General features: G+C 39.6%; 1 protein-coding gene across 3 annotated transcripts; it reads left to right on the top strand.

Moving 5' to 3' along the window:
• The first annotated feature begins 8,497 nt into the window (after positions 1-8,497).
• SLC25A30 (solute carrier family 25 member 30) lies at positions 8,498-20,633 on the top strand. Of its 3 annotated transcripts, none has more exons than XM_051778745.1 (11): positions 8,498-8,610; positions 9,177-9,266; positions 11,264-11,342; positions 12,847-12,994; positions 13,634-13,728; positions 14,007-14,092; positions 15,458-15,553; positions 16,432-16,556; positions 17,066-17,201; positions 18,167-18,247; positions 19,017-20,633. In XM_051778745.1, exons 2-11 carry the CDS (start codon positions 9,246-9,248, stop codon positions 19,056-19,058), a joined length of 909 nt encoding a protein of 302 aa, XP_051634705.1. In that variant the 5' UTR covers positions 8,498-8,610; positions 9,177-9,245; the 3' UTR covers positions 19,059-20,633. The 3 variants fall into 3 exon arrangements, with proteins under 3 accessions (XP_051634705.1, XP_051634707.1, XP_051634708.1); XM_051778747.1 differs by having other exon boundaries at positions 15,458-15,557; positions 16,436-16,556; XM_051778748.1 differs by lacking the exon at positions 9,177-9,266 and having other exon boundaries at positions 8,504-8,610; positions 15,458-15,557; positions 16,436-16,556.
• The last annotated feature ends 790 nt before the right edge of the window (positions 20,634-21,423 follow it).

Raw genomic sequence — 21,423 nt, 5'->3', positions numbered from 1 at the left:
AGGAGATTTATTGCAATTTTTTACCTGTCCCACAGAGCTCCTGAGTGCCCTTTTGGCTGTACTTTTTAAAGTTCATGTTTACAAGTGGGGCGGAGACTATCTATATCTGTGTATGTGGCTTTCCATGATGGAAAACATTTCAGTCTACACTTCAGAAGATTTTAAAATTGACACATACTGGAGCCAAGGTGGACCAGTGCATTAGTACGAATAAAACCAGCCAATCTGAGTCATCAAAAATTCAGAGTGACTGCTATTGTGCCTTGCCACCACTGACTCCTCATTGCAACAGCCACAGTCAACTAGAATCAGCAGAGCAAAGCCTCTATGAGCTCAGAGCAATGTTGGAACACACACCTCTGTATTTACAGTGCAACACCTAATGTCAGTGTCATGGCATGTCTTTAGGTGTACCCTAAAAAGGTCATGTACTTTATACATTCAGCTGCACCTTTTGCAGCAGCACCTTAAGTGCTAGTGCACATTACTGTGTCTAACCTAATGTTTGAAGGCCAGACCCTTGGTTTAGTCATGAGCAGTCATTGGTCTCCCGGAAAGAATATTTTGTTCTTGATTTCATTCAAGACAATTTTTTCTCTGTTTTGCTACCAAAAGTTATGGCCTGAGAACATTACAAAATAATAATCAGCCTCCCACCACCACTCTCTAGAATCAAACTTCTGGCTTTCCAAGAATTTTCATAGTACATTGCTCACAAGGCTAAAAGCGATCAGCTAAAACTTGGAGGCAAACCTAGGTCCATTTAATGAGCCTGTAATTCATTAACATTTACATGGCCAGTTCTTTCAGTGCATTTGAAGTAAACAAAACAGGGAAAATGAAGGAGATAGAACTGAATGTCAGTGAAAAGCTCTAGGGCCTGATGCCATTACCACTTGTCAGCAGATGGCAAATATCTCCAAACCTGGCAAATGCACTCTAGGGTTGCTGAAATTGTTGAGAGAGAGAGACAACTGTTTGGGAGGAAAACTGTTGTGACCTGTCTGAACAATTGTTTTTCAGAGAAGTGATGTATTTTGCGGTGGATTTAGAAGAATTAATAAGACAAAAATAAAAAGCTGAGCTTTCCGGGTAAACCAATTTTGACCAAGAATGCCATTTATGAAAATGCAAAAATGTTGCTCATTGTTTCTAATGCAAAACAAAAAAATCTGTGGCACAGTCAGAACAGCTTTCATTGTAAGAATCCTGATTCTGATCTCCTGCTAAAAGAAGTGCTGCACTTGTGACAGCATGCCAAGTATTCCATTCTTAATGCTGTCCCCCTGCAACATGTAAAGGAAGTTTTGAAGGTGTCAGTGCTTCTGCAGCTCTGTCTCCTATCACAGTTGGTAGGGGATCACAGCACAGTGTAGAGCTCAAGTAAATTCTTAGAACCATTTCTGGGCGGGTATCCAGGAGCCAGTGTCTGGCGAAGTTTAGAGGGCTTTTCAGCCCTCTAATGTGATACTTGAAACCCTTGAAGTTAGGTGTGTTAACATTTAGATTGAAAAGACTGACATATTCCCATGTGCTAACATGGTCGGATGAGCTCGGTTTGGGAGCTAATTCCTTCTGCAGTGGCGACGCAGGCAATGGTTAAACTAAGATCTTTTTTGCTGATTAGAGACTTGCTGAGCTAATTGAATGAGCTCTGGTCAGATAAACCAGGTGGAGCTGCAGGAGTCTGCACACCACTGTGATTTTTCCCACCTAGTCTTTAACCACACCATTTAAATGACTCTATGATGTCCTGGATAGTATGGAGTGAGTAAGATCATCTATATTGCACACTTCATTGCTCACTCTTTCACCTCTTCCATTCCTTTCAGATGCTGTACACTTACTGATCAAAAGCCATCTTCCGGGGTTCCCCTACTTCTGGAACTGCTTCTGTACTCCAAGATTTTAGAAGTACAGAGCACCCTGCTTGTAATCTCCAAAATTCAGTGTTACAATGGAGTCTGCAGTGACAATCAACATCAGAAAAAAGTGCTGTCATTTGCATATTACCGAGATACGTTTAGAAAAAAGTTGTGGAGCTTCTATAGTTGCTTCATTTTCATACACATACAATTACCTCCATTATAGAAGCCTTTCAGGTAGGGACTGTATAAAAATATAAAAGATATAAAAATAATAAAAACAATCGATGTATGTCTTTTGGAATCACATAAAATCCAGGATGTCTCAGAACTACAAAAGCTGGCCTAGTTTCCTATAAAATTTACAGATATTACAAACGCACAAAGTTTAATTCCATCCAGGGGGAAGTATATAATCTACTCCTAAGTCCTGCTTTCTAAGCACCCTGGAAGGATGGCCATGCTGCGCCTCCTGGGATGTGACTGCACAGTGCTGTGACTGTCCAAGATCCCTCAAGACCTCTTCCAGGAAATTCAACTCAGTCTCCAGTCACTTTCCTTGGAACATTTAGGCTCTCAGACTGCCGAAAGTGTCAGAAGTAGCTTTTACCAGTAGTGCTTTCCTTTGGAACAAGCTACCTAAATGTCTTAATCCTCACAGCAACTATTACAGAACTGGCAGACCATCTGTTTTCAAAAGATCATTTATTCTTTTCACTTACAAAAAAACCTCTCATCATTTCAGACAGTCTAGCACCAGTAAAAGCTTCTGCACAATTTATATATACCTGTTCTCCTCATGTCTCTTGTCTCAGTCTTCATTTCCACTATCTCCTCTTGTTCATCTCTATTACTCTTAAGTACTTTTTTTGTCTCTCTTCTCCCTGTCTTCTTCCTGGCTTTGCATTTGAAATGAAAAGCAAGGAAATTTGTAGGCTGGTTCTTTGATTCAACAAGACTGGATTCCCCATGGCCTTAGATCTGAAACAAGGCCAATCCACCTCTGGCATGAATTAGACTCTGCATTTTTAGCTGTACTGTAGGAGTCCATCCAAAGTCCTTAGATGAGGTTTTACACATGGTCCAGCTGACAGCCAGGCCCTTGTCTCGGTTCTCTGACCTTGAAGAAGGTTAGAAAAACTTGTTAGAGAAGTCCAGGGATTAATGCCACCTCCTGCTCTCACTGCAAACCACACAGGAGGCTAACGGTATTAGGATGGGGTGTTAAAGGCAGGATGAATATCGCAACCCCTCAAACATTTTTGCTGCGCCTGGTACTTGTGGCTAAGTCCTCTGAGATGTTGAGACATCCTAATATTTTGATGCTTCCAAACAGGCTGAACACACTGCAAGTCATGCACTTCTGCTGCTTCTGTTACATTGGTGCTGGGGTCAGTGTGAGGCCAATTCAGCTCCATGAGCTGGCAGAAGGTTGTGTTTTGATGGGTGCATTCTGTAAACTCAGTGATTTCATGATTCAGATAAGAGTCATCACAGGCCTGAGCAAAGAGCCAGAACTGTGTCTGGGAATGAGAGGGAAACGCGGATAGGGGAGGGAGCAGCCTAGGGAGCTGCTACATCAGTGCTACCATTTTGCAGAATTCCCTTGTTACTGCTATGAGGCCACACTGCTGTGCTTGCTGGTGCTGCCACCCAAGGCATGAGTGACTCCAGAAGCTGGCATCCACTGAATCCTCTGTAGGGAAGGATGACTGTAAAATGGAGGGAGGTGTTTGAACATGTCAGCTGCCATGTTTCCCAGAAGGCCAGGGTCTCTACCACTGCAGTCTACACCTCTTCAGCCCCTGAAAGACAATAGTTAGAATCATAGAATCATCAGTAAAGATATTGAACAGAACTGGGCCCAACACTGATCCCTGGGGGACACCACTAGTGACTGGCTGCCAACTGGATGCAGCACCATTCACCACCACTCTCTGGGCCCAGCCAGTTCCTAACCCAGCACAGAGTGCCCCTGTCCAAGCTGTGGGCTGCCAGCTTTTTCAGGAGTATGCTGTGGGAGACAGTGTCAAAGGCAGAGTTTCCCACTCTGCCAGGCTTTGTTACTAGGAGTCAGTGGAGATGTGAGTTCCTACCTGTGACTGCTGCTTTGCAGCATCAGCAAGGAATCCCACTGCAAACTAAAGATCCTGAGTGACTTGTTCAAGATGTATTTTTCATGACAGATGACTAGCTTAAAGACAAAATCCTACAGCTGTTTTCCCCTGCAGTGCAGAATAACCCCTGTTGCTCAAAGTTAACAGCAATCATCTTGGCCAAACACAGTGTTAGTTCTGGTGTTGTCATGCTTTGGATTAGCAGGCCTGCAAAGCAAGAAAGTACTTCTTCAGAAAGCATCCTGCATTTTCAGAACTTTTAATTTCAAAAAATTGTGATGTTGCTTAAATGTATCATTTAACAAAAATTTGTAAACTACATTTTTAAATTTAAAAAGAAGGAAATGGTATTCAAATTCTGATAGCAAAAGCTGTGTTACCCAAAGCCAGACTGTGGTAAACAGAAGAAAAGCTGGATTATTTGGGTAATGATTTAATGCAAAGTATTCTGCAGATGCTATGGGAAAATTATCAAAACCTGGGAATCAGGAAAGAGAATAGTGAGGCTCCTTTAAAAAGTAACAGCACTACAAGTTTGAAATTTTCCTACATAGGCAGTTATGGGTTCTGACCAACCTAAATCCTGCACTGTGAAGGACATGTCTTGGGGTCACCTGCCACCACATTTCATTGTCCATTGTATTGTATAAGTCACATTTCTGTTAATGTAGAACTACTTCAATTGTAACTCCTCTTCCACAGGATAGTTAAGTGCAAATATATATTTCCCCCAGCAGATGCTTCCTACTACCCCTGGATATTGAGTACGGCCAAGTAAGGTAAGTACCTAAAGTGGCAGAAAATGCACCATATGTAAAATGTTATTTGGTGTCACATCAACCACTCTGTCCTTCATTCAACATTGAATCATCTCCCTCATGGAAAAGGTTAGGCTGTATCTTACACCATGTTCTGCCTGGTTTTTAGTAGGACATAGAAAAATGTTTGCTTTTCTTTGTGTGGCATCTACCAGCATTCAAATTGGCATTGTTTCTTCTAGTTACTACTTGTTTAGCTGTAGTGCCATGTTGGACAAAAACCTCTGTGAAGCAACCGTGACTGATCTTTATGTTGTCCAGAGGACAACAGATGACCTATTAAGGTTGGAAAGTATTTTATAGTAGTGAAAAGCCTTCTATAGTGCCCTCCTATCTGAGAAACTTTATCAGCTTTTCATTTGCCTCATTCAAATAACATCAAATCTAACACTGTGACATACACAGAAATTATTATATCTGTAGGGAGTCTCAGAAAACAGGAGAAATCAATGTCCCAGGACCTACTGAAAGATTGCAACACTTTCAGAAAATTTTGTATGGTTTGCAGATTCACATTTACTAGAATTGGCTTATGCTGCATGACTCTCTTGTCCACCTAAAACCCAGAACTATCCTCAGTTTCTTTACCCTCAAAGGCTGAAACTGCCCTCTGCTCCTTTACCCTTTACCCATTAAAAACAAATAACATGATATATCCACAAAACAACGATACCATAAAGACCTTTGGCTCTTGCTAACGGCAGAGCCCAAATCAGATTGTTAAAAAAAAAGAAAAAAATTTTAAAAGGCTACAAAATAACATTTACCACTACTCTTGCTTTCACTTTCCTTTCTCCTTGAATTCTGCACAGCAGAGTTGAAGTTAGAAACTTAAGTTGTGTTGTCATCATATGCCTATATGACATATGTTAGTAGCAGGAGGAGGAAATGTCATTGAATAATTACAGAAAAATGGCCTGGAAAGATCCTTGGGAGTTCATCCCAATGCTTGGATTGCATCACCCAGACTGAAACTACATCTGAAAAACAGCTGCTTAACAATTTTTAAAAGCTTGTGATTATGAAGGCACTGCAAGCTCCACAGGCAGTCTCATCTAGCAATGTCCATACCACTAGAAAGTCTGTTCTAATGTCTAATATAAGTGGTGGAGAACAGATAATTAATTTCCTCTTTATGGATAACTTTCAGTCTTGAAGTTTATGTTATCCTTTTTTTGTTTTTAATAAATAAGTCTATTTCTTTCAATCTTTCCTTGCAGATTGTGTTTTGTATCCCTACCCTTATCCTCCTCTTTACAGCCCTCCTGAAATGCAGCACACAGCTGGATGTGGTACTCCAGCTGAGGCTTTGCCCCCGACAAACACAATGGAAGGACTATTTGACGTCTTTTATTTTTACACATGCCAATAGCACATTGAGTGTTTATTTTTCCAGCAAAGTCATCTGCTGTATGACTGAGAGTATGATGAACTCTTTCTCAGATAGAAAGCGCAAACACTGAAGATGAAAAGGCTGTGCCAGGGCAAAGAGCTGTTGATTCCCATATCCTAGACTTGCTTTCAACACACAGCCAGTGGGACACAAAAAAGCAAGTGGATTGTGTAACTAATAACTGTGAAAGTTTCCAAGAGACAAAGGAAACTCTCCAGTGGTTACAACTAGTGACAAAATGACAAGGCAGTTTGAACAATGCCCATAACCTTCTGCCACTTCACTAACCAGTAGGACACCAGGCAAAACTGTCTTCATCACTGCAGAGACCAGAAGAGAAATGATTTTCAATTGTAAGTAGCAATGTAAACAGTGAAACAGGAATCAGTGCACAAAAAGCAGAACTCTCCGGTAGAATTGTTTGAGGGTGGCCCTCTTTTGCTTAAAAAAGAAACATAAAAAATGTGTAAGGAAATTCAGGAGCAGTAAGGTTAGGGGTCTGTGAATTATTTAATTAAATCCTAGCTCTACACAGCCCATTGGGAAAGAACTGGCTTTTGGACAAAACTGTTGTAAGAGTATGTAATCAGTAGCACATGGATTGTTCAGAGATATGTGAAAAGATGCTGAGCACCAAAGTCAACTACTGATATGACGCAGGTATCAGGCTTAGGGCAGCTTGCCAAAAAATAGTCTACTGGCTGTTGATAAAAGCATTACGTATCTCATAGTATGAACTGGGTTGAGAATACAAGAAAAGACGTTACTCAGAGGACCCACGCAAAAGTCAGTAGCAGTAACAAAAGTCAACCTGAATTTCTCTTTATTCAGAAGTACACTGTTGAGAACTAGCAGGTACTTAGGAACTGTAATAGAGTGCAAGCCGTAATGTGTGAGCAGGAACTGGTTTGGATCAGAAATAATAAAACCCAGCCGCCTGTGGAAGGAGCTGGCCAAACTCCAGGAACAATTTAAGGTCAAACTGGAATTAAAGCCTTTCTTAAAAGGAGACAGAAATTTGAGAAGTCAGAAAACTGAAGTGACTGCACAAAACCACAAAATCACTCAGTGTTAGAATCGGTCCAAATGATGTGCAAAAAGAAAGAAAGGAGCCGTTTAAAGTTTACCTCAAGTGAGATCCTACCTGCTGTACATATAAAACCTGGAAAGTACTTGATAGTTACTAGGAGTTTCGGGAGGGGGTCTGAACGGGGATACCAGTTCTGAGGTGAGAACCTTGTAGCTACTTTCTGAGGCCTGCGATTGGAACATGAGCTCTGTGGGCTGCCTTAACAACTGAAATGTAAAATTTTTGGGAGGTCTGTAATAGACTTGAATGGTTATAGAGAACTATTTTCATTGTATGAAGCACTTACAGCATACTGGAACACAAATTTTGGATTCTTTATGTTTTATTGAGGGTTGCACACAAGGCCACATTCAGCTTCTTAGTGAGAGCTGAACGGGTATTATCACCTTTATCCACCAGCCAGTAAGCTTGAATAAAGTTTCTCAGTTGCCAGTCTTGCCCTGAGATTAGTTGCCTTATTATTGCTCCCTCAGGGAGCAATACTACAGGATGTTTTGACCTTTCAGGGGGTAGGCATGCAATCTACTTGCATGGCAGCAGAGTGACAGCAGCAGCAGGGCTGCATATTCCTGGCAGCTCTTCAGTCAGAAATAGAAAGCACCGAGTGGCCAGAGCACTCTGCCTTTGGAGGCAGCAAAAGAGCTGATTCCAACTGTTTCTAGGAAGTCCTGGGCTCAGAACCAGACTAGTTCTGGTTCTTTTCCAGTCTTCATCGACTGGTCACTGCCACCTACACAGCAGCTGAGAGCAAAGTAGCTGTTTAAGCCCACCTTGTTCCTTTCTGTTCCTCCACACAGCAGGTAGCTAAAGGTTCCTTTGCCGACTCAGGGAAGCTGCGGGGTCGCTGGCAGCACGGGCGCCCACACGACCGTAAACCGAGGGACAAAATCAGTGCCCTTGCAGCTAATACTGAGGAGAAACCCTAAGGGGCGAGTGACCTGCTCGTTAATCGGGAGCGCTGAAATACCTGACACAGTCGCTCCAGGCTCCAGGGCAGGAACGCTAGTGGAAAACGCTACCCTGTCCCGCCAGCCCAGCAGCCTCCCAAAGCCAGCGGCTAGGGGAGACGTCTGACTGCAAGATCAGGGTGGTTAATCTTTTCCCAAGTTTGTTTACAGGCGGGCTCAGCGTCCCCTTCCAGCCGAAAACGCCTTTCCACCCACCCCTTCCTTCCCCCCTCCCGGCCGGCTCGGCTTCTCGGGCGAGCCCGCCCCGGGGCGGAGCTCCGCGTTCCCCAAAAGCCGCCTCGGAAGCAGGGAGCGGGATCGCGATTTGGGAGCTGCAGGGATCGGCACGGCAGGACGCGGGGGTGGAGGAGACCTCGGTGGTGAGTGGGGAGGCGGCAGCTGCTGCCCCTCAGGTCGTGGTGGGGTGGGAGACCATCTTTTGTGTGTAGTTATTTCTACAGTCCTTGTTGGCTCTCTAGAGCCGAATCCATTTTAAGTAGCTAAAACTACTGTAAGCTGAAGTACACCGTGCGCTTAATACGGTGACGATGTTTTAACCAGCGTGTAATTCGATACGTGACTTTCCAAGCTTGTTCCCCAACAGGGGAATCTCGAGCTATTTAAGCAATGCATTCGTTTATGGAACCCGGGGTTTTGGTTTTATTCCAGTCGCGCTGTGGTTAAAAGCAAGCAGAATTGCTTATGACTTTTGCAGAAAGCACATGGATGAATCTCTGTATTAATTCAACCCAGCAAGTATCCCTCTGTCATCACTAAAGTTCAGGGAACAACAATATATGTTTGATAAGGACACTATGTTTTTATAAAACTGAAGACTTTAATTTTTTCTGTAATGATGGCTGGTTTCCCTTTTTAACTAGTTTGCCACTCACTCACCTGATATGGAATTCTTCTAAGGAGATACTTATTGTTTTTGTTGGTATAGGGAAGACATTCCGAGGAAGAAGCAAACCAAGAATTCGGAAAATGAACGGAAAATGAAACAGCTGAGGTCATGGGACGAAATTACTGGCTGGTGTGTTTTTTGGGTTTTTGTGTTGGTTTTTTTTTTCCTCTGTGATCAGCTCTGCCTCTTTGCTTTAATTTCTCCTTCTTCTTCCTACTTCTTTCTAAATTAAGGAAAGCTAGAAGGAAGGATGTAGGATAGAAGTGGAAAGACTCATATAGTTCGTTTTCCATACTGGCAGTAGCCTTTCAGAGGTACAGACCTTGACCTTCACCTTGGGATATGTCAAATAAGAGTGCCCTGTAAAATTTCTGCATTAGGGTTTCCTACATGGATATTGAAGCTTCAACTAATATTAGTAAATATATGTACAAATTGAAAACTTTATTTGGCAGTGCACAGCATTACAGAGAAAAAGTGAGTAGCCTTCACTGCGTAGACAGAGTGAAATACAAAACAAACAGAAAAAGGATATGTTTTACTTTTATCAGTGTTGTGGTATTTGTGATAGATGAAACTTTGTTTTAGTATATTGGGGTGGAGGGAGTTAACTGCCAGTTTTGACAAGTTTCTCAGAAGCAAAGATCAATGTGTGGCTGATGGTGGGAAAACCAAGTTTGGCTTTGTCTCTGTTAATTGAATGATCTGTCATTAATCATGGCAGAACAGGAATAAGATGATCTTGGAGCTAGAACTGGCTCCCCTCTATACAGTGCCATCCCCATGTGGCTCTGCTCCATTTGTATGGAAAAGCTGGCATAGTCTGTGCCTGTTGTCCTGACCTCTGTACTGCACTTTTTTGGCAGTATGGAAGGGTGTCCTTAGTTGCCTTTTCCTTGTTTATCTGTTTTTTACATCAGCGGTGTTCTTTGCAGTGGTCTAAAGAGTAAGATGGGTTTCTGTGCACGTAGGTGTTGAGTATTTGAAATTGTGTGCTTTGGAGTTTCATCGTACTGTGTGTCAGAAGACCCAGGCAACTCTTCATGAAGTAAAGAATGATAAAAGGAAAACCAGGGCTGCAGAAACTGCTCAGGCATGCTGAGTGTCTGCAACTTCTGAAACTTCATTTAGATGCTGGGTTACTGGCACTTCTAGAGGAAGTGACTAAAGAAGGTTCAACTGTACAAAGGGCTAACAAAAAGTCACTGGTGTATTTGTGATATTTTCCAGCTGGGCTGTACAGGTGAATAAACAAAATAACAGGGAATGTAAGTGCCAAGGGAAGTACTTTCAAGTACAATTTTCCCATAAAATTAATTGGTAAAAGATAACTGTAGAATCCAATGTTTAGGAGGATATTGTAGAAAATGGGAAAGTATTTATATTATGAGGAAGGGGAAAAATAAGCTGTGGACAGACCTGCTTGGTTTTGGGAAGGGCAGTCTTGTATTGGCTGGACTAGTTCTATTTTTTCTAAGATAATTTAAGATCTTGCAGAGCACATGCCATAGTTAATTATGATTTGTAGTCACATTGTCAAATTTACTTAACTGACTTCTAAGTTAGAGCAGCCTTTTTCTATGTACAATGCCTTATATACCTGGTTACAGTATTTTCATGTGATGTTCACAAGAACAAATATTGTCAACACCAGTAGCAGAAATAGGTCTTAATGGAAGCAAAATGGCATGTACGCCCTTATTTTCTGTCCCAGTGTACCAGCTCAGCTCATGTTAGTGCTGATAACTGAAAAAAAGGAAGTTTTGTCGTGACTGTCTTAAAAGTTCCATTCGAGTGCAGGATGTAGCCAAACTACAGCTTGGTAAAAACACTTTTTTTGGAGGCTGTTCACTGCAGTGCTCCTAACACCATGCCTTAGGAGACAAACTGCTTTAACCTTTCATGGTAAGGAGAGTGGTGGCCTAAGTACATAGTAGACATTGATTTGAACCCAGATGCCTTTGTACACTATTCCTGACTTTCTTCTGATTGTCAACCGTATTACATATTTTTTACCCTTAGTAGGTTTGAAAGGCCCATTTTAAATGGAGCAGGCACAAAATTTTATTAAGTGTTAGCATGTATAAGATATACTTACAGAAGCATAAAATCGTCTTATTTCACAGAAAGAGGAACCCATAATGCCAGCACTAAACTGGAAGCCCTTTATCTATGGAGGTTTAGCATCAGTCACTGCAGAATGTGGTAAGCATTTCCTTTACCTGTTCACATTACTTTCTTTATTCAGATAGCACAGATCCAAGCTTGTTTTAAATAGAGACTATCAGTGACAGTAGTATATAGTGGTTTGCAGCACAGGAGTTTTTTTGTGTAATGCTGACTGAAGATTTTCTGTGATCTGTGTTACCATGTGAGAATACTTGTGTCTGTAAACCCTCATCCCTTGTGAGTCTTGTTTTTATACAATTTTTGCCTTTACATTTTATTATTTGGTGTTTGTTTGATCTGTTCTTAGTGGTCATGAGTAAATACAACTTTTGCTTTGCTACAGTAGACAAGCTAGATTTGATTAGATTTGAACAATTAAATTCAGTTTGTGAGCAACATAGAATAATTGCTGTAGTGAGACAGTGCGTCTGATGTTTTAGGCCTGCTCTAAAGACTGACCTAAAATATCTACATCCTTATAAAGTCAAATCTGAAATGCATGTACACGAAAATGAAGGAAACGTGGATTTTCATAGTAGCAGAATATAGTTGGGCATGTGGTTGACTTTCATGGGAAGTCTGTCAAGTAAAGTAGATGCAATATAAAATTACACATAAAACTACTATTTTATTTTCATAGAATCATAGAATAGTTTGGGTTGGAAGGTCCTCTAGTCCAACCTCCCTGTGCTGAGCAGAGATATCTTTAACTATATCAGGTTGCTCAGAGCCTTGTCCAGTCTGACTTTGAATGTTTCCAGGGAAGGAAAGGATTTCTGCTTTCTCTTACGAAACTTGTGCAACCTTGAGTTTGAAACTTCTCTTATTTGACTTAACTGAACATGACCAATAATACTAAAAGCTTTGTAAGGAAGACGAACAATTCACAAAAGCTTTGTGTGTCTGGTAAACCTTGTTAGAACAGATGTAGTTAATCCTGATTCCTGTTAGTGCTTAGGTCAGTATTGAATGTTGAGGTGGTCCTTTTCCTAAAGATGAGCTCTGGAAGGATATGCTTTCTGAACCCTTTCATAAAGGAAGTGTGAAGAGTGTGAACTGAACGTAGCTGTAGGAAAGCAATAACAGAAATAGGTACTGCTGCTCTTGCTTTTTTTTTTTTTTTTTTTTTTTTAGAATCTGTATAGCGTGTCCTGTGGAATTTATTTGCCTTCAATGATGTACTTTTCAAAGGTGTTGGTAGAATGCACATGTAAACTCTGTACTTGATCGAGATTGTAGACTCCTATTCAGTGTAGCTGTTTACAACCGGGCAATACCATGTTGCCTGAAAGTAAAGTGAATGGAGAATGTAAACACAGGGAGTAGTAGGTAAGGCCTCTGACAAACTTTTAGAAGAAACAAGGTGATACAGCATGAACCACTTGTTTAAAAGAAAGTCTTGTTAAGAGACTTCTTTCCCATGGGAGTATTTTTATATATTTTGGTATATAAGAAAGGTTGCTGTTTCATAAATGATGTTCTTTGTTGTCTCTTGTTAGGTAAGTACTTAATTGATTTTTCTCTCTGATTTTCCTTCAAGGTACTTTCCCCATCGATCTGACCAAAACACGTCTCCAGGTTCAAGGACAGGTTAATGATGCCAAATATAAAGAGATCCGCTACCGTGGAATGGTGCATGCACTAGTCAGAATATGCAGAGAAGAAGGATTGAAAGCCTTATACTCTGGGTAAAATTAACTGACTTGCAGCAATGGCTTATGAACAGTCTGTTGATAAGTATAAGCCCGTAGTGTGTGAATTTTTGGATTTTAGAATTAGAAGGTATTTGGTTAGCCTTAATCCAGAAGTTGAAAGACCAAGCTAAGATCACTTCAATGTTTGCACTCTGCAATAGAATTTTGTATTTTAAAAAACTCGTCAAACAAACAACAAAACCTACTTGGAAAAAATAGCTAAGCATACAGTTATTCTCTACAGGGCTGCTATGGTTGGTCCATCGTGCAGAAGAAAAATTGAATTCACCTTTGTATATAGATGAACATACTTTTCTTTAAAACACGTAGGATGGTGGGGGAATTACATTTCAGACATGCCTGCCAGCTATTTTATAGATCACAAGTTGAGGCATATGGTCTAATAGTAATCCGTACACAGTTCATTCCTGTTCTTGCAGGCTTTATTTAAAACAAACAAACAAAAAAAGCTCCAAAGACTGTTTTGTCTATAGTGAGTTTAAATTGTCTATTTAAGTGAACCAGCCTTTCTCTGGTAGGTATCTTGTGTTCAGTCTCTCCTGCTCTAGAAAGTGTCTGCTGATCAGTTTTTTCCATCTTGAGCATAAACATTACCGCTGTTTGTTTTTACAGGATTGCACCTGCAATGCTACGGCAAGCTTCATATGGAACTATAAAAATTGGGACTTATCAGAGCTTAAAAAGAATGTTTGTTGAACGTCCAGAAGGTGAGTTGTTATTTTCCATTTCACTGAGGACTGACTTGCTTGAAGCTGGTTGTTTCCATTTGGTATCTTACTGTAGCAGTTTGAACAAGTCTACTGAGAAGACATTCCTTGTACTAGTTACAACAAAATGAGTCGGCAAGGATAACTTGTCAGAGCAGTTTTTAAGGCTTCTGTGACTGGCACTCTCTGGTTACAGGAGGGGAGGCATCATCCTGCCCTGATGCATCTTAAGATTTGTAAATCTGCAGCTAAACTCTTTTTCTTTGTTTGTGAAATAGATGAAACCCTGATGATAAATGTTCTGTGTGGCATTCTTTCTGGAGTAATCTCATCATCTATTGCCAACCCTACAGATGTCTTAAAGGTAATTATATACAGTTTGTCCTTAGTTTTTGTTCTCTCCTTGAGGAAATGCAGAATCTCCTGATGAATATAGGATTTGTTTTGTAGCCCTATTTATTCTCATCTTTTAACTTTTAAAAAATCAGTAACATCCATCCTGAATTCTTGGAACCTCCTCCTAGTCCATACTAATTATTTGGAATTATGCACGAGGAAACTGAAGGCTGGGGAGGTAGTTGGATACACATAACTTTTTGTGAGAGAATAATACACGATAATTCTTTTTGACTTTCATGCTGTAGTGTTTGTGTGGAAGCCACACTACTTATTTCATCTATACTTCTTGGTAACACTGTTTTACACTAGGATGTTTCTAAAGCTCAAAATAGGTGAAGATCAATTTAGAGGGAAGAGTTCCAGTGAGTGCTACTTGGACTGTATGATTTTTTAACTCTGTAGAGAGGCTTTGCAATCCTATATTACATGGAAATAGTGTTCCAGCATCAGTCATTTAAAGTGAATTGGTGAAATGACCATGTCTTTAAAAATCTGTCAGTTTAGCTCAGTTGGTCAGAGCATTGTGATGATAACACCAAGGGTGTGGGTCTGATCCCTGCATAGGCCATTCACTTAACAGTTGGACTCGATGATCCTTGTGGGTCCCTTCCAACTCAGAATAATCTGTGAAATAATGCCAGTCAGTTACTTGAAAAGGTTGATTGTATTTATCTTACAAAACTGGGGCTTGTGACTTAAATAGCTGCTTAAAAAAAAAAAGTCAAGAAAACTTTGTTCTCCTGAAACTACTGAAAAACTTAACCCTTCATAGTGCTATTGTGGTTATGTAGTGGCATTTCAAATATAAGCTTGTATTTCAAGTATGGCTTCAATTAGTTATATCCCAAAATTATGTCCACTTACCAAGTTGCTTGTTGCCAACTTGTACTTGGAAGTTACCGTGGCAGGTTTCTAAGGGCTTTCTTAGAAATTTATAGGGTCAAAGACCATGGTTCTCACTGGCTGAAACATTAATATTTTAACCTTTCATTTCAACATGTTACTGTGAGAACACTGTAAAGGGCATCCCGCAAAACCCGTCTGTCAGTCTAAATGATTTAAATGAAGTGTACCCATACAGAAATAGAATTGACTTCATGCAGCTAAGAATTCTACCACATACTTGTTCAAAATTAGCAGCTGCATTTGGCTAGTTAAAGCAAAAGATTATGTTATGGTTATGATAATGACAACTCTTAATTTATATTCAAAAGAAATTGACTTTATTACTTAAAATTGTGACTTAATAACAAAACTGTATTAATCTATTTTCTTGGTTGTATGTTTGAAAAATGTTTACCTTTTAATTTTGTCTTCAAATGAATCTCAGATCAGAATGCAAGCCCAAGGTAGTGTGATTCAAGGAGGAATGATGGGCAACTTCATACAGATCTACCAAAAGGAAGGCACTAAAGGATTATGGAAGGCAAGTTTTTTGTTTTGGTTTTTTTTTTAACTTTATCTTACACTTTAAGTACACTTTCTTGCTCAGTTGAATTTTGTGTATTTCTACAGCGTTCTCAGCTAAATTATGGAGGAGCTAATATGTGTGTCATTTGTCATGACTGCTTCACTGCTGGTGTCCCAGTGCTTTTAGATGAAGGGTTACTGCCAGTCTTGTGTTCAAGGATTAGCTGCCACTTAGAAAAGGGAAAACAATTGTAGGCTTCAATTAGAGTGACTGGCTCTAGGACTAGTTCAACAACTTTTTGCATGACACCTGTATGTTCTGTCTGTTTTAAAACATATACTGAAGAACACTGGAAGCAGAGGTACTAATGAACATCCCCTCTGTCTCAGGATTCTCATATTCAGTCATAGATTGCTCTTGTGCCAATTACAGTAAATGACTATATAACAACTGAAGACACAAAATAGACAATTGTTCTGAAACAGCTGGAAATAGAAATGTTTTTTCTGTTAGTGTGTTTTTCTCTGCAAAGTTTCATGATCTCCCATTTTCTGTTCATCTTCTGTTCTTCATCAGTTTTTCAGTTAGCAGCAAAGGAACACAGTTTTTGGGGTTTTAGCTGACTGTGGATGCAAGAACTGAGATATTAAGCAGAGATAGAAAATAGCATAAAGAAAATGAAATCACCGTTCCTTGTGGAAAAATGATTTATCTGTTATTTCAGATTTGTGGTTTTGGAGCACACACATCTAAGATTTGTATTAATTAACCTTATTTGAATGAATAATGTCTTTAACACATTTGTGGTGTTGTTTTGTATTATAAGAGCTCAGCTTTTCTGATAATGCACGAAGGTTGACTTCAAACTTCAACTATATCCTTTCTTTTGCCAGGGAGTATCACTGACAGCACAGAGAGCTGCTATTGTTGTTGGAGTGGAACTGCCTGTGTATGACCTTATCAAGAAGCACATAATTATGTCTGGATTTATGGGAGACACAGTATATACTCACTTCCTGTAAGTTTGTGTAGTTCATCATTGGTTAATTCTTGTTATGGGGATGAGTATTTTGATTTATCTGTCATGAGTATAGATGTAAATACACTTCCGATGTGTATAACTTCTAATATAATAACATCTCAAAGGGCAGCATGTAGCATGGAAGCTAATTTTATTTAGGACTTGGATTTAACTTTCTTTCGAAATATGGAAATTTATTTTGTGAGTGGTCTGAATCATTCAGCTGTGCAAACTGAGGTTAGAATTTGCTAGCAAAGTTCCAGTTAGATATTATTCACAGGGGCACAACATCTGTTCAAGCATACTGTATAAGTGCTGCATAGCAGGTCTTCAAAAAAACACTTTTTATAGTCAATGAAAAGTAATTTTTCATATCCATTAGCTGATGTAACTTTTAACTGAAAGGATTAAACAGCTAATACTACTGCCTGTTTCCTGAGGAAGGGGAATTCTTGTGCATGTTTAAATGTGGTAGATCAAATGTCATTAAACCTTTCTTTTATTAGCTCAAGTTTTGCTTGTGGATTAGCTGGAGCCCTTGCATCCAACCCAGTTGATGTTGTAAGAACACGCATGATGAATCAGAGAAGCCAACATGGGGGACACTCAAGCTACAAGGGCACTTTGGATTGCTTGTTACAAGTAAGTAATTAATTGTCAACATAAATACTGCTGCCATCGATCAACGATTTTGGAGTAGAGCTCAATTTTTCCAATTCCCTAGAAATTAATCCTCGTAACTTAGGTGTGCTTTTTGCCATAATTCTCGAAGGGAATATACTGTCAGTAATGTACTTGGTGTGGAAAGTATCTACTGTTGACAGAAAGGAAGAAAGTTAGTGTCTGCTACAACCCTTACTTTGTTTTGGTGCTTGGATGAGGAGACTAAGGCTCTCAGTAGCACTGTCTTACTAAACTTTGTACTATGCCAGGCTGATAGGAAATGATAATTTTCAGTTCTTGAAGAACAAGATCTGGGACAGATAGTTTTTTTTTTTTTTTTTTTTTTTCCTCTGTTGTGTACTGCATAATGGAGAGCCTAGTTAAGCCAGAGGCAAGGTCAGTCTCTGATCTTGATTACTTTGATATGGTTTCTTAAATCTCTAAATTTGGTACGAGGTGGGAGCATGGCAGTCTTTTACATGGAGAAGAATGGATAGTAAGATATTGGTGTCCAGCTGTTGACTGAACAGTCCAAGTCTCACTGTCCAGTGAAATTTTTTGAAGTCCATAAAGCAAACTGAAAAATTTCAAGGGAATGCCTAATGTGAGCTACAGGCTTACATGCAGAACTCTGCAAGGCTTTTTCTTTTTTGGGTGGAAGTCCAGGAGCGCAATTTGGATTGTGCTGGGTACTGAATTACATAGACTACAACTTTACCTACCAGGTAATGCTGCAGGCATTATTAATCTTGGTTTTATGTAGTGAAATTTTTCTTTGTTCCATCATACAGTATGTTTAAATGAAGGTTACAGGACTAAGCCCTTCTCTTTTCTGGTATAGCCCTGTTAGCTGAGATGCTGTCTAGATTTCTCACTAATAAAGAATTACATAAGTATGTTCTTATTCTGTTGTTATGGTTGTTTGTTTTTTTTTTTTTCCCTAGACATGGAAGAATGAAGGCTTTTTTGCTCTATATAAAGGGTTTTGGCCAAACTGGTTAAGACTTGGTCCTTGGAATATCATTGTATCCTTTTCAAAGGTGTGCCAGACTATGAAGTTAGCCATACAACAACAAGTATTGTTTTTCACAGAATACTCAGTGTGAAAAGTGTCCTGTCAGCACAGACATTCCCTTTTTATGAATAGGAAGTTGTGTAGTTGACAGGTTTTTTTTTTTTTTTTTAGTCAACTGCTGCTGGTCAGTTTCACACAGAGTGAATATTAAAACATAATCCTGCAAAATATTTCTCTGTTATTCCAGTGTCACATCTGTCCATTTCCTTAGTTTGGAGCCTCATTTTAAATAAAATTGACCAGATGAGTTAGGAATGGGGACTATTTCCAGAACTGGGGAAACTGTTGGCAATTACTGATGCAGTCTTTTTTTTTTATCTTAGTCTCGCACAATTTTGGTTTTATTTCAAGAGCCAGGTGATCAGAGCCCTGGGAAGTGGGTTGGTAGTAATGCTACTTTGCCATGAACGAACCTCCCATAGCCCCTCAAAGCTAAGATAGGAAAGACTCACAAAAGCCCCTCTAGGGCCTTTTGCAGTATTCTCCTGCATCCTCAGTCCTGTGGAATAGAGATAGGAAAGTAATTGGCATCACCAGCCTTAAAAGCAAGTTTCATTGTTCTGCCTAGTATTGGGTAAAAAAAGTGGCCAACCTGCAGGATGGCATAGGAGGGAAAAAAGCGTGGAACACAGTTTCACACAGGCACAGCTATCCTTTATTAAAGTGACCATTTTGTACTGCATGAACAGGAAACAGTTTTCCTTAATCAGCTGTCCCAGTTCTTTCTGACATATGAACAGCTGAAGAAATTGGATGCCTGACATGCTGAGCTGCATACTGAATTCTGTTAATGTACTGTCTGACTTTAGAGCAATGTCCAAGTTGTCTTGTGTATTTGCTCTTTGTCTGAACTGCTGGCCAAAGGAAGAGGTCACTGCAAGACTGTTGAGTGAGAAGAACCTGTAAGTGATTTCAAGGCAAACTGGCTCCTGTAACCATGGCTTGTGTGATTCAGTGGATGATGTGCACTATTTTCTAGACTGAACCAAACATGGTGGAATAGTGTCAACTGTTTCAGTGTTCTTGAATGAGAAGATCTGTAACACAACTTGATGCTTTTGAGACTCATGCAGTTTTTTTATAAGAGGCAAAGAACAGGTTTTTTTCTTCTGTATTTATGTAAGGAAAGGAAAAAAATTTCTGAAAAGAAAAATTATTTTTCTTAGAGATAGGCAGTATCAAGGAGCTGGGCTTTTCCTGCTTTCAGAAATGTATACGATTTGAGTGTAAAAGCTTAAAGCTTCTAATTAATTGGAAGTGTCACAAGACATTTTTGCAGGCTTTCAGGTCAGCAAAATACCTACTCCAGTGCAAAATCTGCTTCTGATTTTGGAGCTTTTGTGTGTTCTGAATCCTTAGATGTCTGTGTAATCTGCTGGGATAATCCAGCTTCATTTGCAAGTGTGGTTGCTACAGTTGGCAGTTTTGCATAGCTTGAAGAAAGTTTTTCTTCCAATGTATCGTGATGATTTTCAGCATAACCGATTCTTCAAGATATTCCTACTTGCAATTTACGTATGAATAAAGTTCAAACAAGTTCATGCCCATCTGCTGATCTTGCAGCAAAACTTTCCATGCCTCTTTTGTTTGGAAGAACTACTTGTACTGGTTACTGGCTGTTACCTATCATCTGAAAGGTGCACTGAGCAGTTCAGGCTGTGTCTTGTAGGTGTTTATGTGAAAAGAACTAACCCCTCCAAATTAGATCTACTATAAAGACTGCTTTCCTTCTTTAAAAAGACACCCAAACCCTGAGTGCTTTCATATACCAAAGAGGCTCAAGTTGCTGTTACATGCAGGGAAACACTTTATGCAGAAATCAACCACAACTTTTATAAAACATTACCTTTAGGCTCAAGTGTGTATCAAAACTTCAGGGCCTTTAAAGAGTTACATTCTTATTAAATGCTGCTGTTTGATTCCAGGAAAGGGAATGGTGAGATGCAACTCATATGATGAACCCTCTGTGTTTACAGCAGGTAGCAAAGCAAGATGCATAGGTTTGGATTTTTTGTGGCATTGTGTTAATCTTTTACACGTTTTTCATAGAATCCTGCATTCCACTTCAAGAATTTTCATTGTGCTTTCATGACTATTATAATTGCTTAAAATTACTAATTTTGAATTCACAAATGGATTTTTAAATGCACAAGGCACTTTCTTTCCTAAGGTACAATGTTTTCTATATATATGGGTATGCTGATGTGCAGTGATTTTCCTTACAACTGTTTCTGTACTTTCTGTGCTTTAATAGAAACACTTGTAAATATTTTTGTACACCATATAAGCAAAGAGTATGTTTGACATTTTTAAAGTTATTAAAAGTGTTAAAATCATTATGTAATGACTCTGAACTGCTTTTAGTTTCTGCGTTTCAAATGGTAGGGGGGTGGAGTGGGGCTCAAATACTTCAGAGTGATTAACAAAGGAAAGCTGTTGCTGGCATTGAACTGTTTATTGGTTATTTATTGGTTATTTAGCCAAGGCGGACTAAAGCTTATGTTCCTGTAACTTACTGGCTGAACAACATCCATTAACTGTAGGTTTTCACTGTTCTTCGCCATATGTTAAATCGCAACACCATTTCCCACTCTATTATGAAAACTGCATGGTCTGGAACAGATCAATCAGCTTCATTTTGTGTAGCAACAGAATAAATTTATTACACTTCTTACCAAAATGGATTTCTAGAGTTCAAGTGTGGTAGGACAAATGTGATGGACCAATTCTGAGAGGCTGAGGAATATCCCAGTTTGGAGTGACAGGGTAGGAGTGCATTCTATCAGTTAATCTGAAGGTGGACTGAAATTAATTACATAGCACCAAAGGAATCCAAACAGTGAAATAGGAGTTCAGGATCTCAGCTGGAGGTGACTACTGCAATGAAGACTACAAGCTATTTTCAAGATCTTTAATTCTCATGTACCTTAGGATTTAGTGTATAATGATAAAACATTTAAGTTTACAAAAGCTAACAGCAAACCAAGGATAAGATGTTTCTGAAGTTAATTGAATTCTGCAGGCATGCAGGTTCTGGTGTGTGATGGAGAAAGCAGCTCTGGTTATGGGGTGATGCAGAAAATGAGTCTCATAATCAGGAAGTTGGGTGGTGATGTATGTGTGCAC

Source organism: Manacus candei, unplaced genomic scaffold (assembly GCF_025592945.1).
Source record: "Manacus candei isolate 608988 ecotype Guabito, Panama unplaced genomic scaffold, ASM2559294v1 h1tg000014l, whole genome shotgun sequence".
NCBI lineage: Eukaryota > Metazoa > Chordata > Aves > Passeriformes > Pipridae > Manacus > Manacus candei.
The sequence above is the reverse complement of the archived record's forward strand: the minus strand, read 5'-3'. Positions and strand labels throughout refer to the sequence as shown.

Coding starts and splice junctions, on each gene's coding strand:
- SLC25A30 (XM_051778745.1), top strand. CDS start 9,246: ATGGGACGAAATTACTGGCTG. Junction 16,557..17,065: donor ACAGTATATACTCACTTCCT/GTAAGTTTGTGT, acceptor TTCTTTTATTAG/CTCAAGTTTTGCTTGTGGAT. Junction 18,248..19,016: donor TTGGTCCTTGGAATATCATT/GTATCCTTTTCA, acceptor CAGCTGTCCCAG/TTCTTTCTGACATATGAACA.